The sequence below is a fragment of the Pteropus alecto genome, unplaced genomic scaffold (genome assembly GCF_000325575.1).
Source record: "Pteropus alecto unplaced genomic scaffold, ASM32557v1 scaffold23, whole genome shotgun sequence".
Lineage (NCBI taxonomy): Eukaryota > Metazoa > Chordata > Mammalia > Chiroptera > Pteropodidae > Pteropus > Pteropus alecto.
This window is the reverse complement of record NW_006435837.1, coordinates 4,458,404-4,476,757: the sequence shown is the minus strand read 5'-3', so window position 1 is coordinate 4,476,757 and position 18,354 is coordinate 4,458,404. Positions and strand designations below refer to the sequence as shown.

Genomic DNA, 18,354 nt, shown 5'->3' with positions numbered 1-18,354 from the left:
ACTTGTATCCTCTCATTTAATCCTAATAGTAACCTTGGGGATAAGTGGTGCTATTACTAGACCCAATTTTTAAAAAACCAAAAATTGAAGCACCAAGAAGTTAAGTAACGTGCCTGAGGGCACTTAGCTAGTAGGTGCTGGAGCCAGGATTCAAATTCAGGCATTTTGGCTCTAGATCTGCCATTCTTACCCTTCTTCTGAATGTGTGACAGCCTTTGAGTTTCGTTTTGCTTTATTTGTTTGAAATCACGATTGTGTCTGAAAGAAGTGCTTCTGGCCTTCGAAAAGGTACCACAAAACTAAATGTAATTACATAATGTTTCTAATTAGAAACGCATTTTGTTTCTTATGAAATCACATAAATTTGATAACAGGAGTATGAAAAAGAACTTTACCAGTACATATCTTATATTTTAAAGTGTTTGGAGTATACTCCTTTAATAATCAGATTTTTAAATTTGTTTTTGAAAGTAGTAAATAATGGTTTTGTTAGAAATTCTTGCCTTTTCGTTCAGTTGTTTATGGCTCAAGAGAAAATTTAACCAGATTATTTTTATTAGATCTATTTGTCACATTTCTTTGCACATTTGTGATATTTTCTATTGCTTTAGGTGCCTTTTGTTCAAGTTCAGGTAGTAGAATAACTAGAAGGATGTGATCACAAATCATTATCTGAACATTTTCCATACCATTAGATTTAAATTCCACTTTAAGGGCTTATTGTAACACAGAAAAGATTTATGCTGCCCTTTACCTTGGTTTTTCAATGAAAACATTTGTTTTTCCATTCATTTAAAATGTGGAATCAAGTTTCATTTACATACGTATTTTACAGGCTTGGTAGTATAATCTAACAATTTGTTCTGTTCCTTAAAAACACAGTGTTGAAGGTATAATTTTGTCATGTTAGAGAATAATGTATAATTTCTCTTAAAGTCATTCGTTAATTTTCATTTTTGTGCCATGGTTCTTAAGTTTCCACAGGCACTTACCCAACTATATGATTTATCTGAATCAGGTATATTTTTCAAATTCATATTGATTATCATCCATGCTACTTAGATACATTTTGTTGATATAGAAAGACTGTTAGTTCTAGCTCAAGGGAAACCATAGGAGTGAGCTTTAAAACTTAAAATTCACTAAGCAGACATTTGTTAGAGCACCTGCTGCAGTGAGTCCTGGATGTTTAGGGTAAAGAGCGAGAAGGGCATGACTGACGATTGTAGAGAGCACGTATTCTAGAAGGGAAAGCCTTATGATGGCATAGTGACTGCAGTGTGGTCTATGCTTTTGAGAAGTTCACAGATGGTCAGAAATTGAAAATATCAAAAACCAGTTCATTCATTTCAAAACTCAGGTGGTTGATCCTGAGTTTTATCTTTATTTTCCGTGGTGTTTTTAGTTAGAATAAAATTTACTTAGCTCATTTCTATGCCCTGTGTGTCCTTTGTCTTGTTTCTTCTCGGTCCCTGTAAGATCCTTAAGTGGTATTTAGAGCAGCCTACCCTCTTGGGGAGCCTTTCTGCTAGATCTTTGGGGGCACAGAGGTACATGAAGCACCTACACTCACAGATCTTAATTATGGTCTGAGGTGGGAAGTGAGGCTGAATGGCACATCGCAGATTCCAGTGCATATGCGGTGAGAGCCTGGTTGGAGGTGTGGATGGGGTACGAGGGACCACAGAAGAGGAGCACGCAAAGCAGGTTGGGGGATCCTGCAGTGCTTCTCAAAGGAAGGTTTTGAAAGAGGAAAAAAAAAGAATTAAGTAGAAGTAACAGGGTTGACATTTAAGTAGCAGTTAAAATCACACTTCCATGGGTGCTGACTCACCCAAAGAAATACTCTATTGAATTGGCCCCATTCTGCTTTCTCTGTAGCAGTTACCAATATCTTCTTGTCTGTTATTCGTTTACTTATTACATGTCTCTTCCATCCAGAATATAACTGCCATAAGAACAGAAACTCCCTTGTCTTGTTCCCTGTGTAAGCCTAGTGCTTCAGCACGGTGCCTGCCACATATGAGCTTGGAGAGTGTTTGTTGATTGAGTAAATGAATGAATGAAGAAAGAATGAATGCTGGAGGCAGAGTGTGAGCTGATAAATGCAAGCGTGTGTGAAGATTCAGTTAAGAAACTGCCAATAATTAGGTGTGACAGGAGCAGGGTTACTTTTTCTTAAAGTTAGGAGAGGAAGCATGTAATCAAAACTTTATCCTGGAAGCCTTGGAGAGCTGTTTTTCTTTTCCTCAATTTGGTGATTCACAGCAGAGTATGTTTTGAAATATCTATTATGTGCAAAATCGATGACCTCACTGAGGCCCTGGGAGAATATTATAAGAAGATTTTTAACTAGAATGTTTCAGTGATATATATATTTTTTTACGCCTACAGCACCTGGTCTTCCTAGGTGATCTCCCATCCAAGTACTAACCAGGCCCAACCCTGCTTAGCTTCTGAGATCAGATGAGTTCAGTGATATTCTTGACTCTAGTAACCAGACAATCAATAATTTTGTTAGGTTATGGTGTTCCTTGGCTAATTCTCTAGAAACATTGAACTACTCGAGACTTATTATATTCCATGGTTGTTTCAAAGGCCTGGCAACTTTGGAGATTGTCTCTTCCTCCTTCTCTTCCTCTTTTTTGCATTACCAGTCAAGGTGGCATATATGAGGTGATCCAAATTCTTTTGATGATGGTAAACAGTCCTTCTTCTGTGCCAGTATAACAGTCTGGTACAGTTTACTTCATCACACATTTTATTATGTACCAATCATATATAAGATAAAGTGCAAGGTTCTTGGATATAGCGATAAACCAGACTTAGCTCTTTCAGAAATATTACAGACAACTGATTCATGTTGGATATTCATCTCTTTCTATGGTGAAGAAAGTGAATCTGGTGTGTTCTAGTTTCCCCCATAGTGTATAATATGAAATGTGATGAGTTTTTCTTAAATTAACATGATACTTCGAAGATGTTATTTAAGAAAAGAAAAATTGTTGCTCCCTATGTTGAATGTATTCAGTTTTCTGCATGGTTATGGTTATGGCAAAACAAAACAGTGACTTGGAACCATTTTCAGATTTTGTTTGTACCATTCTCTTTCTTTATCTGCTTATGTGTGAACATACCTGTCAGAAAGCGTGATGACGGCGTCCCTGGAAGTAGCCCACTTCAGTTGTCTGAACAGTGAGCTTCTAAGTTTCTCTTGCTATAACCTATCTGTGTTTCACATCTTGGCGCTATTGTAGTAACCCTGCACTGGAGGACCTTAGGCCTTAGTAACCTAAAGGTATTACAGAGGACATAATTTCTGTTGCTTTTGAACTTTGGAGTTCCCTAAACCATATTTCTGTCCTAAAACCTAGTTATATTTCTCACGAATCAGACATTCTTAAGCAGTGATTGTAAAATCATTTTAGCTATACCTTCTCTAACTTCAGCAGAAGGTATGAGTATGTACTCATGTACTGGTTTTCGTTAGGACTCCCAAGAAGCAGTGAGCAACTTGCCTGTAGTAGCTCTGCTATTATTAGTTTTCCGCACATTGTTTACCCACCAATATCTGCAAAATGTAAGTATGCTGACATCGATGGCATCTGCATAATTTACTGGAAAAATTGGCCATGAGAAAGTTAGGCACAGTCAGTCAAAGTAATCTATAGTAAGCTGTCTCTCCATCACTAGTTCAATAGAACAGTAGATTTTTGTATCCACTTGAACCATGTGTTTTTATGTCAGTCATCAGTTTATTTTAATTTTAAGCCTTGCTTTGTTTTTTCTTCTATCGTTATCCCTGAATCTTTATATGTTTAACAAGAGTAATATTTCTGGAATACCTGGTGGTTTATTTTTGATCAATAAGTTGGTTTTCCTCTCCTGATGTTTTTTTCTATCATGGTTCCAGGTAAGAGAGTACGGTGAATGCCTCTTTGTAGGGGAAATTCTTTCGAGACTTAAAGGAGAAATGAGAGGAGTCAGGGCAGGCAAGTCTTGATATTCCCTTCCCTTGCCACCGAAAAATGAAGGAAGCTTATGCCCCATTCCCCTTTTGGGACTCGGAAGAAACTGCCTTACAAGGTTGCTTCATCACAACGTGAGCAGTGACGGCAGAGTGAAATGTGGCAGGATGTGGTTAGGTGGAGAGAGGATTCCTGGGCCTCCTTCAGCTTGTGAGTGGCTTCCAAAGAATCCCAAGGTACCGCACGCCTGAGTGAACCTGTCAGTCGGATGCTGTGTTGAAAGGCAGGCTGATACCAATAACGTAGTTGGTGGCCAGGTCTCGGGTGTAAATGAGACTGCGGAGCCTATTTGTCTTGACTGGAGCCTGTCTTCAGCACCAATTAAAGCTGAGAAGGAGCCTAGCAACCAGGCCAGACCCCTGGGCTTTAAGCCAAGATTGCATACCTGAATCCACAACCCTCATGGGGTCCAATAACAGCATCAGGCCAGTGTCTCCGGCTCTGGCCTATAAGGAACCTTGTCTTAAAAGACCAAAGAGCCCAAGAGGACAGCTCAAGGGCCTGTGTGTGTTTATCTGAGAGCCCTTCTCTCACCGCAGTTATATTAACTTCACACCCCCCACACCTGCCATCTTGGTAAAAGCAGGGAGAAAATCTGAGGGGAAAAAGTAAGCATCTACCTGAAAGAGGCCATAAACCAGAAAGGATTGAGCTACTATAGAATGCAAGTTAGAGTCAAAGTCAGAGTTTGAAAAGCAAGGATCAATTGGTTATAGAAAATTTAAAAGCAACATTTTCTTGGCACACCTTAGATTTAGTCTTTGAGGATATATTTCTAGTGTTTAAATTTTGCCTGATTGAGCTTGCAGATTGCCTGCATTTGGCATACCTAATTAATGCTATTTTGTCTCAATTATTTGATCACTAGAAGTGAAATTTTCATTTTCTCATTATCTACTCATTGTTACAAAATAAGGGCAAAATGAAATAAAATTATAACACAGTTGCCCAACAGCTGCAGCACAGGCTATTCATTTGCTGACAGTCCATGGTCAGAGCCAGGGGGTGTTTGCAAAGTGTGCGGTATGTGAAAATCAAGTGTGACTCGAATTTTGTATTATCTATAAATATGGGTCTAAATTGTTTTAAAAGTTCACCTTTCTCTTTCTATTGAAAAGAGTTGCTATTTGCTCTGCCAGAGGGGTAAGTGAAAATTGTTCTTCAAATGCCTCATTTTTCATCTTGATAACTACATTTGAATTTCTGAACATTTTATTAATTACCTAATCTATAATATTAATATAGGGTAGTAAATTTATATTTGTCTGTAACTATGAGGTGCATTATTTTTAAAGGATTCATTTTAAATCATCTTTATAGAGGTATAATTTACATATAAGAATATACTCTGTATACAATAAGAAGTACCCATTTTAAGTGTACAGTTTTGTACGAACTAGTTGCCTCCGTTCATCACAGGTACACCCTTTGATATTATCAGCCAGTGTCCCTTCAGCTTGATATTGATCCACTAACAGTTATACTGGGCCATATCAGAAGTATTGACAAAGGCTTTCTAGGTGTATGGGTTTGTTTGCATTATCAACTAAATGGTCCTAGACTTTTTATGTTTATTACTCTTATATTTGTGGCACTCAAAAGTCAGCCATCTGGCCTTCTCCATGTCTTACAGTCTTACTGGGTACGTTCTCTTTTAATGTACAAACAAAAATAGTTCAAATAAAGGCTGGGAATTCCAGTGGCCTCCTTAAGAATGTGGCTTACATTTTCAAGAGAGCCTCTCCCTTTGATTTTTCTTTTATGTCTCACTTCTAGAGGCTCGTTCCTTCTTTCTGTTCCACAGCAACCCAAGCTTTACCCCTTTTCCCTCATTTCCCCAAAGCCCTGCTGCTAACACCAAACGACTGTTTGTAACATGTTTGCACTGAGGATTTAGAGATCATGTGACTTTACAGCACTGTAAGCAATATCAGTATTAGCCAGTTCTCAGGTCTGTAACTATTTCTGTCACTAAGAATGTCCCAGCACAAATGTTAGATGTTAGTAGTTATGTGACATCTCTGTTTTCATATTACATTTTGCCAGGCTAGAGGAAATCTTACTAGTTTTGTCACAGAATGGAGTAGAGGTGACAGTGAAGGAGAATAGTCCTTATTGTTTCAGGCGGAGAATATAATATATAATAATTTTTAATTTAGTAAGCCTTCTGATGTAACTTGATGAATATTGGCAACCTGGTAACTGCAACCATTTTATAGTAATGCTGTGGAATAAAATTTTAACAGAAAGAAAGCAACGTTGGTTTTGCAGTACGTTTTTAAGATACGCAGGAGACCAGTAGCAAAAGAGGTATTTATTTAATTAAGACAGTTATAATTCCTTCTGAACTTCTAAGAGCTTTTTCAAATTCCTGCCTACTAAAAGACGTTCGGAGAGGGCCAGATGAAGTTTTGAAGGCTCTTATGTTTCTTTCATCATCTTCATTTTTTGAAACTTTCTAAAGAAAGAAGAAAACAGATCTATCTTAATGTGTCTCCTAGTGATACACTGTCTTTAAAAAAACTTAAATGTGTATATTTGTCTTCTGTGTTCTTATTTTTGTTTTTTAAATTCCTCGTATATCAAGGAATGTCTTTTTTCCTCTTTAAAATTATGGTAGGAAAAGGTGTTTTTCTGCTAAGCTGTAGTGGAATTAGTAAATGATATCCAAAAAAAGGAGGAGGACCCGGGCCAGCAGGAGGTAAGTTTTGAATTAGTAATGCAGTACAGTGATCTTCCTCTCATGCTCAGCACACTTTTGGACCAGTCAAACATTTATTTCTTACCCACATGCTTGGATGCAGTCCAGTGGTAGATCAGACCTTTATCAAGTGATCATATAAATATGTGAAGGTACGGGGAATTTTTTGGAAGGTGTCCTTTTAATAAAGGCTATGAAGAAGATTTAGGAGGCAAAATTCAACAGCACTTTGTGATAGACTGACTGGATGGGTTTGGAGGTGCAGACAAAGGAGATGTCAAGAGTGATCCTAAATTTCTGCCTAGAGTTCATGAGATATTCATGAGATACCGGGAGAGGAGACAGGACCAGGTTCTGAGGGAGAAGATGAGGGAATGGTTAAGCATTTGATCTAAATAGTTTACACTCTTTTACTCTGATTTTACATCTCAATAGAGATTTGAGGAGGGCAGATTTAGCCCTGGGGAGGTAGAGGCATTTGATGCTCCGATGGAGATAAATGAGAAGATAGATTTTATTGTGTAGGAATTTTATTACTGACTTGGCTTGAAGGCAGTTGTTTTCTACATGAGTCTTTGTATGATCCCTCTTTCTGATCCGTATCTTCCATTTTTGGCTCCGTGCTCTCTCATGTCTTGATAATATATTAATATTTTCATAAGACTATCCTCTTTTTAGAAGCTGAGCATAAATTCGTTATGAGTTTTCCTTGTAATGCTTTTTAAAATGTAAGAGTTTTCTTGAAGTACTTTTAGCATGCAAATTATGAACAGTTTAGAGTTAACACCAGTATTTCCTGTGACAGTATCCCGGTAATGTGAACCTTTGTAGCAGTTTAGCTAGCTGTTGGTGTAGACTTTGTTTGACTCTGCTAAATTGTTTTTGGCCAAATGCACTGAATTTTTAACAAGAGCAATTAATTTTTTTACTATATCTTTTGGTATATTTCACTATATAATTTTTAAAGGAGCCATGTTACAAAAGTTATAAAAGTGATTGTTTTGTGATAATGACAGAATATAGACATTTTAATGCCATGATTAATAGTTTTAATAATTTTCGGAGAATTAGTCTTTTAATCATTTTATTTTCAACTAAAATTTCTTTTCACAGTATATTAGTCTTTTCAAAAGTCTTTTCCTGATCTCAGCAAGTGGTCAGACTCCCTTTCAAGGGGTAGTGTTTATAGCAGAATACCACAAAATGGTTAAAATTAATAACTACAGCAAGGTTCCTCAACATCAGCACTTTTGACATTTGGGGCTAGGTCATTCTTTGTCATGGGCACTGTCCTGTGCACTGTAGGATGTTCAGTATCCCTAGCCTCTGCTCACTAAATGCCAGTAGCCCCCTACCCCATTGTGACAACCAAAAGTGTCTCCAGACATTGCCAGACTTCCCTTTGGGGGAAGTAGGGGTGGTGAGCACAGGCATCCCCAGTTGAGTACCACTGAACTAGATTTATGTTTAAATCTCAGATATACAATGTCATGCTTAAAAAAAAGCTGTTGCAGAAAGATGTGTACAATAACATGCCAGTATACATGATTTTCACTGTACAGAGCAGTAGTAAAATTGCTTTACGGGTCATTCATAGTAATAAAAATGTGTATGGGAATGGTACATACCATTACCTCTGGGGAGAGAAAGAATGGGGATGAAGGTAGACATATTTATGACATTTTACATTTCAGTAAGAGAGATCAGATGCAAATAAATCAACATATTATCAACTTAAATCTGAAAGGGGTGTACATTTTTTTCTGTATATTTACACAATCAATCTGTTTTGAACTCCTGTGGCATATCATATAACATTTGTTGTACTTTTTAACTTTTGTCATACATTTTAATTTACTGTCATGCATTATTATACACCAGAGTACAAGCATCTGTGTATATGAGACACTTCATTTACTCATGTCAAACCCAGGATGTCTCACAACATCACATAAAGCAGGGGGACCAATGGACAATTTTTAGCTGAGTGACTGAAATACTTTCCTCCTTTGCTATAGATTGTTTTCTTTCTGAATTTGTCTGAAGTACTTAAATTTAGTAATCTCACTTTTAGTTTTGACAGACTATACTAGTTTACAAGTAATAAGCAATACAAGTCAAGTAAAAATCTCTAAGAGATTTCTTAGAAAATTATTTAGTTTTTATTACTGCATATCCTGGATAATGTTTTGTAATTCTATGGTACATAGCAAACATGTACTAGCTCCATTGTATCTACCTGCCATGGAATATATCTGTGCTTGAACTTACTCCCATTTTGTAATTTTGCTCATCATGTAAAAATAAATAATTTATCTAAGTTATTTTAGCTTTCTGTGAAAAAAACTCAGAATAAAGATGGGAACATTGAAATATTTGCACATACTTCTTGGTGTATAACTATTATAACAGATGTTATTTAGGAAACTAATTGAAAATTTTTGTTGGTGCTAACATGTACTTTTGAGAAAAACACAGAAGAGAAATAATGATGCTTCTCCAGTGGGGCATGTGTGTATTTCAGAATATAACTATTTCAACATACATAGCTCTATTACTTCTTAGCTGTATTATCTTGGGGCAAATTATCGGCCTTGTGTGAAAGCATTTAGACACTTGGGATATTTGTATACAAAACCTGGATTGAAATATTTTAAAATATTTTAGTTGTCAAGTTGTATTCCCTGCTACTTGGATGAAGAAATAAAGAATTTCTCCCCAGGAAGGGCCTCCTCAGAGAATAATTCAAGAATGAACTATAGAGTATAACCTTTGGAATGGTTTAATCCATGAACAGTAGAGTAAAATAAAATCGATAAGTTTGTTTCTGTTCTGTTTTATAAATGCATGTTGGATATTTAAAATTACAGAGCAGAACATTTAAAACAATGACTCCTGCTACTTATATTGCGTATGATCGGTTTAGGGAATTCACTGTTCCAGAGCATAATTAAATCAAGTTATATAACTGCATTTTCAATAATTTAGTAATTTTTTTTTATTGTTAATACCAACTAGTTGCTTTGCCAACATCTTAAGAAGGGACAATTGATTCTGGGAATAAACCAAAGACTCAGGAGCTTTAGACAGAGGCAGGAGTGAGTTTTGGTTACAAGTACAAGTCTCTGTCTAGTATAGTTGTTCAGTGGTTGAGGCATGATTTTTACGGGGTAGAGATCTTGAGACTACTGGAAGAAATGCTATAGGCCCTCGAGATATTTTTCTATTTTTTACTACTCATAAAATTTATTCATTTCTTTTCTATTTTTTCCCCCAGCTGGGAAATTTATTCTGGGAAATGCTAAATGCTTCGATATAGCTTGTTCACTCATGGAGATAACAGTACAATTCAGGAACCTCTTTTTGCATTTCACAGTAATATAATTCCAATTTTGAGGCAAAATTAAGGGCGAGGTATGGAATTATCATTAATGGTTTACTCATGTATTTTATCACATTCTTAGTTGTTTAAAGTGTTACCTTTTAACTAGTTGTTTAAATAAAATAAGACTGAAACAAGTAGCATATTATGCCTAACATGATAACTACAGCTGGTGGTATTCTGTTGCAGACATTGTGGGGGCAATGGCATGCTTTTGTGAATAAATTGCATTTAAAACACAGTTCTTCAGAGTTATTTTTCACATACTTTCCTTCTTTGTCTACACCTATGTTATGTGTAGCGTCTCAGGGCGGCGGTAGTGCAAGTAATAAATCTTGGCTTTATCACCAACTACCTCTCCACTAAATACCCATGAAGATATTTACAAACAAAAATTCATAAAAGTTATGTAAATTAAACTAGTTGTCAGAGATCTTTGGTGAAGTCCAGGGAGGTGGGTTGAAAAGTACAGCCTTGAACATCATGCTATTTATTCTGCTTTCTGAGCTAGCATAAGGCAGAGTATTCAAAGGTAGGAAAAGACTTGGGCCCATGCCTACAGGGGCTGGAAACAGGTGGTGGTAACTGTCATCTGACCCTGTGGGAGCTGGAGTTCTCTGTCTGCACTAGCCCACGTCAGTACCTGTATAGCCAGATCTTTTCAGAGACCGAATGCCCCAAATACAGTAAGGCAGGATGTAGAGGATTGGGAACGGCATTCTGCATCCCAGGGTTCACAGACCCCTGTGGCCAAGGTGTAGGTGGGAGCAGGATGTGCTGGAACTGTGGGTTCAGCAAACAGCTTATGCAGAAAACCCTGCCCAGGCAGTCCAGCTTCAGACTAGCTAACCCAATGAGCAATGTTTGCTAAGAATCCAGGTTTTGAAATCAGGCTCGAGGGCATCCATCTGACTTTGAAATTCAAGTGGCTGAAAAACTTCTTTCTGCTGCCAGATGCCAGGCCTGATAGATCTTTTCCTGTGTTAGCATGAGTTAAAAGGATTGGGAGTGGGGTGGAAGACCTTATGAAAAATCAGTGAGAAGATAAAGAAAACATAGCTCTGAAGATTTAGAAGCAACACATAGTTTTAAAAATGATTTTTTGTAATAAGCAAATGAAGTTAAGTCTCCTGGAGGAGAGCCAGGAGGATGTGACCTGTATAGCCAGAACAAGCTGAAACAAGGCCAAAATTGCAGAAGTCGGCTGAGATAAGGAAAGAATGTAAAGAAACCTAAAATGGAGGAAGTAAAAGAATAAAATTGATGCAGCAGTTTTGATTAATTCACTCATGAAATAGTTATTCGTTATTTATTGAACAACTACTATGTGCCTGCTTTTCTAGACATTTATGATGCAGTAGTGAACAAAACATGCAAATCAATTATGAAAGATCCAACCTAAAAGTTATAAGGTTTCTAGTAGAAAATATTAGATAAATAGTAGCAGAAACAACATTTAAGGTTTCTAGAAGAAAACTTTTTTAAGTTCATTGATTTCCAGTTAATATTAGTTCAAAATACGCAAACACTTCTAGATATGTTCTGATAATTAAAAATTTTTATTCCAAGGGAAAGAAAAAGTCCCAACAGCATCTAGGCAGAAAAAAAGTTATCTGCATAGGAACAAAAACCAACTTGGCCCCAGGCTTCTATTTCTATAACACGAAATACCAGGAGACCATCAGAACATTACTAGCCCATTTGGAGCCTTCCGTGGATGGATTAGGAAATGGCAGTCCTTCTTTTAAGATCCTTCATTTTCTTCTTGGAAAAGTTCTTAGTGTGTGGATTTTGTTACAAGACATTTACTCTTATCTGCTGGAAAGTTGCTTTAAGAAACATGCAAACCTGCGATGTTTATCATGGGAATGGCTCTTTCCATGGCTTAGCAGTTCACACAACCGTGACCCTGAAGGTGGTAGAGAACGTAAGGCTGCCTTCCCAATAATTCTGGGCCTTCTAAGTTTCCATTCGTGTGTGAGGACTTTCAGATGTGTAAAGACTAGGACAATAGATACTTCCTCAGAAAGCCATTCCAGGGTGCACACTGGCTGAACAAAACCTCAATGTGAATCAAGAACTCAGATATGTGAAAACCGCAGTAGGAAAGGACTAGTGGTAAACAGTGAAGCCAATTAAATATGTACAGAAATATAGACTAAATATAATAGCTCATGTGTATATAATTACAAATTAAATACAGCAGCCCAAACCTATTCTCAGTAATAAATTTATTTAACAAAATGGTATAAAAAGAATTAACCCCAGATTAATTTAAAACAATTTAAGGTCACAATAATTTAAACTGGTTCTGGCATAAGAATGAATAGTATAGACTAGAATAGAAAGACTATATATGTAAGGGTACTAAGATATAACAAAGAATTAAAAAGAACGGGTATTGGGAAGAATGGTTCAATATTTAGAAATTATTTTAAAATTGAGATTCCCATACCCTTATCACATATTAAAATGAAAATGAATAAAGACTTAAAGAAATCATTAAAATATCAAGATAGGTAAAGGTGGATGAATATTAAATACACTCAAGCTAAGTAAGGACCGAGCACGAAAATAGTGAACGTAATAAAGGCATACATCAATACATTGAATACATAATACAACACCACCCTAAATAATTCAATCTGGGGGAAATATTTGTAACAAAATTTAGCAACAAATCCGTATCCATGAATAAGTAAGAATTATTAACCTTAGTAGAATTTATTTCACTTGCCAGGTGGTAGAAGAAAACACTTCTCTCATTGATGCCGAAAGGTTTTTCTAAATGATCGTATTAAATGTTGACTGACCGTAGAGTGAGTTCTCATATACTGCTGAAGGAACTTGTGAAATGACATCTTTTTGGATATCAGTTTAGCAGTATTAGGAGCCTTTGCTGTTTATACCTTTTGACCAGTGATGTCACTTACAGAATTTACTTTGTGGAAATAAAGGTGCAGATGTCGAAGTATGTTCATTGATAGATTGGTTAAATAACCGTCCATTATAAATGGTGGTTTTAAAAATTATTTAATGACAGATCAAAATGTTCCTTATACAATATTAAGTGAAATAAAAACAACATCTAACAATATACATATTACTATTCAAATTTGAGAAAAATTTACTGGAAGAAAATAGACCAAAATGTTAACAAGGATTATATAAACAGTTTTTGACTTTGTCTTTATATTCTTTTTAAATTCTTATAGTCTTTTATACCATTTATATTCTCTTGTATTTTCTGTAATAAGTTGTGTACTTTTATAAGCAGAATGAATAAAAATGAAATGTTAAGTTCTTTCCAGCATCTTCTGCCCTTAATTACATGTGTTTTCCACCAAAAGTTGAATGATTTTATGCATAAAACTTTGTCTATTTGGCTTTATTCTTTAAATATATAAACCTTATTGAGTGTATATGTTTTGAGGAGAAAGAGGATTTTCATGGTATTGGTAGGATAAATAAAATAATAAACATTTCACTTTATTTTGCAACCTTTTGGGCAACTGTTTTATGTAGTAAATTCTATTTATGAGGTACTAAGGGGGAAAAAAAGAAACTAATGAATTTCTTTCTTCAGGATGGTGTAAATGCACTAATTATAAATTTACATTTGTAGTCATATCAGTGGACAATTTTGAACAAAGCAAGACTTTTATAAAGACAGACAAACTTTTTAACACCTAGGATGCAATAAAAAATATATATGTGGGACTCTGAGTTGAGAGTGCAATATAGGATGAAATACTACCTGGAACAACTCCCTGTTGAGATGTGAGCAGTCTTACTCTCAACATCTCATGCTACCCCTTTCTTTGTGCTGTGACCAGAGTTTCCTGATAGTTTCTCTTGTGCCATAGGCAGGTGGTAGCTAGAGCCATTTGAAAAGGAGCAAGGTAAGAAAACAGTATCAGTCCAGTGTATTGAGAAAGAGTAGCATCCTGGAAGAGTTACCTGGTACTAAATGTACTAATATTCTAGCCAGTCATCCCCCACATCACTCTGACTTTGCAGTTATTCCTTCCCAGTAATGAAACGTTAAAATACCAGAAAATACCTGGAAGGCTGAGTTTCTTTAAGTCAGAAGGGCCGCTAATATACAAATACATTGTATTCCAAAAGCTGTCTGTATTTACAATTCTATTCCTCCATTAAAAACAAAAATGTAATACCCTTAATCTTTCTCCTCAGTAGCCTATAGCACTTTCAGATAATTTTTTCCCATATAACAAATTTAAAAGCTGGTATTTTCTTTTTTCAATGGGCAAATGAGAAATAGAAAGGGTTTGATTTATAGACATTGTTATGACTCAGGGTTTATCTTTCAGCATAATGATTAAAATGGTCTCTTTTCTTTTTCCCCCTACATTCATGATTCCTCTTGCTTTTATAAGGAACTTAAGGGAAAAGCACATATTTTTAATGTCAGTGATTTATACCTGTTGGTTTTTGCCTGGTATTGTGTCCATTTTTAAAGTCTTTATTTTGATGCAGGGACAATGTTTTATTAAGACTTGATCCTACGGATTTGAAAGTGTATTCAGTGAAAAAGAGCAGGCCTGAGTCATTCAGAAGACCTTTCTATATGACACGTTGGCTTTGAAGAATATATTATTTTACCTAAAGCGTTTTTATTCCTTTTATAGACCAGAATTAGACACGACTTATTTAGCCTAGTGGCACTTAGTTCTGATCATTTCCATTTCCTTTCCAGCTTTATTTTCTTGTCTTCCAACCAGCAAAAGGAAAAGCAGAGATGATCAGTGTTTCAAGTTAAAGTAGGATTCTGCTCACAAACTAGTTTTTAGTCCGAGAGAGCTAAATAAGGGCAGAATAAGATAGCGATTGGTATTTGATGCAGATGTTTATCTCACTTTGGATTTGACTATCCATGGGGAAGAGCTGGTGAACAACTAGATAGGTTTGTGAGGACAAGCTAAATGGAGGAGACTTCGAAGAGCAACTGCCAAAGTATTATAGAAGTCTCTTCTCTGGTCTTAGGAGCCCAATTAAAATGTGTCCATGGGTTTCAGAGAGCAGTGCAGTTGATGCTCTGTTGTCAGTCATCCTGGCACTTTTGTGTAGCTTCAAGCCATTGACGATGTTCCGGGCCCTCCATGTTCTATCACCATCTCTGCGTTATGCCCACCCCCAGCTCCCCTTTCTCCTTTTCCTTCCCTGATGAAGCCTGCAGGGTGGTGAGAAAGAGAATTGTGGAATGAAGAAATGAGGGACTGGGGAGGAGGAGGAGGTGGAGGAGGATCTATTTTTCACTCTCTGGGTCCTTGCTACTCTGTTTCAGCATATACCCCCAGACGACTGGGAGTCCCAATTTGGAAAACATGGGAGAATGACTTTCCTTCTGCCTCTTTTCCTTTGCAGGAAACACATGAAATTGTGGCAATCAAGAAATTCAAGGACAGTGAAGGTATATTTTCTCTCTCTCTCTCTCTCTCTCTGCATGTGTGCGCGAATAAAGCTTATTTATTATGCTTTGCTTTGAAACTTAATTCTTTGTGAATTTTATCAAATCTCATGATATCAGAAAATTCATCTTGTATTTTAAGGTACAGTTAACACCGGAAGTCTTGCTCATATGCTGGATAGAGGGCATGGTATTTATGTTTTTTCTAAATATTAAAATGAGAAAACTGATTTGAAATAAATTACTTCCATAGGTTCCCATAAGTAGCGAGTGCTGTGTGAAAGGCTTCAGTACTGGTTACTGTGATCTCCAGTTCCTGGTCAGTTAGAATCTATACAAGGATAAGTGGTATGTAGACAGTATCAAGAGAGTTATGATATTTAGAATAAGTCATTGGGAGAATAAAAACTTTTCAATGAGAAATACTGTACTTGGAGGCCTTGGTCACATGTCCAGACCATTTCAAATGGAGCATTAAAATTATCCTATACTGGACAATAAAGTTTAAAATAAAGCATCTTTTTTTAAAAAAGTAGTGTACAAAGAGGGTAATGTACCAAAAAAATAAATAATTTTAGTAGTTCATTAGGTTTTAAATCTAGACGATTGGCCATCTAAAGATAGTCGAGTAGGAAAACTGAACATGAAGACACAGTTAGCCTTTAAGAAGCTCTAGGCAGCATTTTCCCAATTTTTTTTGACAGAGCCCCACAGTAGGAATATTTTTTACATTCTAAACCAATATCCACATACGTAATGTTCTATATATAACGGAAGCAAGTGTCACAAAACGACTTTATTTTACTAATGTGAGGTTCTTCATTACTCTTCTTTCCTGCTCATATAAATTCATATAAATGCCTATTGTGGCATGAAATACATTGTTTTTTTACCACTAATGAGTCACAGTCTGCCATTTTAAAAATAGTGCTCCAGGGGTAAGAGGTACCAGTGTAGCATTAGCCTTCATATCTAATTAGGAGTGTGACAGTAAGAGTCATAGGCTACCTTCATCAGCGCGCAGTGACTGACTACCTAAGACACCAGCCTGTTTGTGAACAGTTGCATCACCCTCACCTGGGAGACTTAGCAAAGATTACATACCAAAGAACGCTCACTAACAAAGTCCCGGGGTGCAGAGCCGGTGATGTTTGATGTCACATGCCTCTGATGTACTGGTTATGTGGGACGCATGCACATCAGCCAGGAACTTTAACAGCCATTGTCTCAGCAGCCTTAAAGAGAAGGCAATAAAAAAAAATGTTTTTTAGCTTGTTCTAAAAAAAAAAAGAAGAAAAAAAAAGAAACTGCTTCAAACGATGTACCTGTAGTCCTACAGAAAGCACTAGCCCCAGGCCAACCCACTATGGGACCATTGGAAATGAGCTCTTTGAGCAGTGGCTTTGGGCTAACCACAGGCGGCCAAGAGACAAATGGGATCTGCTAAAAAGAACGGTTGCAACAGTAGATCAAAGCATAACCTTTGCATGCATGTAAAGACTCTGACTGTGCATCGATCTTGTAAGGCAGGCACATTGTCAAGCATCAGTTTCCACCAAAAATAATTGTCATCAAAAATTTGAAAAGCAGTACCATCTAGGGCAATATGCCATTGCTTTTTCAAAAAACTAAGTACCATATTCTTGAGTCTATCCTCTGCATACCAGTTCTTAGCTTCAATTAAACAATACATTTGTACCTGTTATACCTTCAGAGTGGCAATCAATAGTGTATCTATTGAAATTCATCGCGCACTGGACAAGGTACTGTAAGAGCTATGAAGGTAAATCAGGTACAGATACTTTCAAGAGCTATGACCTGTGAGTAGAATTAAGACCTGTAAGTAAATAGCAGTAAAACAGAGTAGAAAGCAGTCAGTGCCTGAACGAATTCATGTAATTTTGAGGCCAGAGAGATTGTTTCTAGCTATGGTATCTGGAGAGTGTACGAATAGTGTAGACATTATAGGAAACATTTGATCAGCCCTTATTTCACTGAGCTGACAAAACATGAATCCAGCTCTGCCCTCATCTCTACCAGACCATTATCAGTTGTCATAGCCCAAGCATGCAGCCTTATCACCCACCCCACCCACCTTGCAGATGTATACCTTGGTAGGTACACCTATACATATTTATAGGGGGACACTTCCTAAACATTTCTATGGTAGAATCTGAAGACATATCCAATTATTCATAACTTTTTTAGTTCAGTCCTATTTTAGGAATATTTTCCTACTGTTTTAGTTCCTCCTGGGAGATCTCATACTCTTTTCTGTCTTTATCCTTCTGCTGCTGCCAGAGTATATCTTGCTTAATGCAGAGTGTGGGAACATGTGTGGAGAACAGCCCTTTCGGACTGTGAAGTGTACATAGGTGGTCTAGTACAGATGAGGATGTCCCTTCAACCCCTGTGTAAACCGCTTCATTCTGAAACAGTTTATTATCTTAAATTTTAGTCAGATCAATTATAACAAAATAGAGTTTCATAATATTGCTCATATTGCCACATAGCTCTCATTAATCTCTTTTATTAGTTACTCTGAAAATATCCTTTTGATATTATGGTGGCAACTTTTCTAAATCCACTGTTTAAAAATCTTTGTGAATATAATGTAATAATCCCATAAAAACATTGTTGAACCGTAATAGGATCTGAACTTGGTCTGACCCATGTGCAAGCTAATCAAGTATTCTCATGCTAATGATATCAAGAGATATTTTATGAGCATATACATTGCCTTCTGTTAGCTTTGAAAGATTATGACTGTGACCTATTTTCTTGTTAAATATATATATATATATTCACAAAT

The 18,354-nt window shown here is 36.5% G+C and overlaps 1 protein-coding gene across 7 annotated transcripts in view; it reads left to right on the top strand.

Annotated features, from left to right (window-relative positions):
* CDKL5 (cyclin dependent kinase like 5) overlaps nt 1-18,354 on the top strand; it is a 146,938-nt gene that overhangs the window by 73,013 nt on the left and 55,571 nt on the right. For all 7 annotated transcript variants that reach the window (XM_006911629.3, XM_015589165.2, XM_015589164.2 and 4 more), the window contains exon 4: nt 15,500-15,545. In XM_006911629.3, coding sequence (XP_006911691.1) covers nt 15,500-15,545 — 46 coding nt within the window. The remainder of the gene's footprint in view (nt 1-15,499; nt 15,546-18,354) is intronic.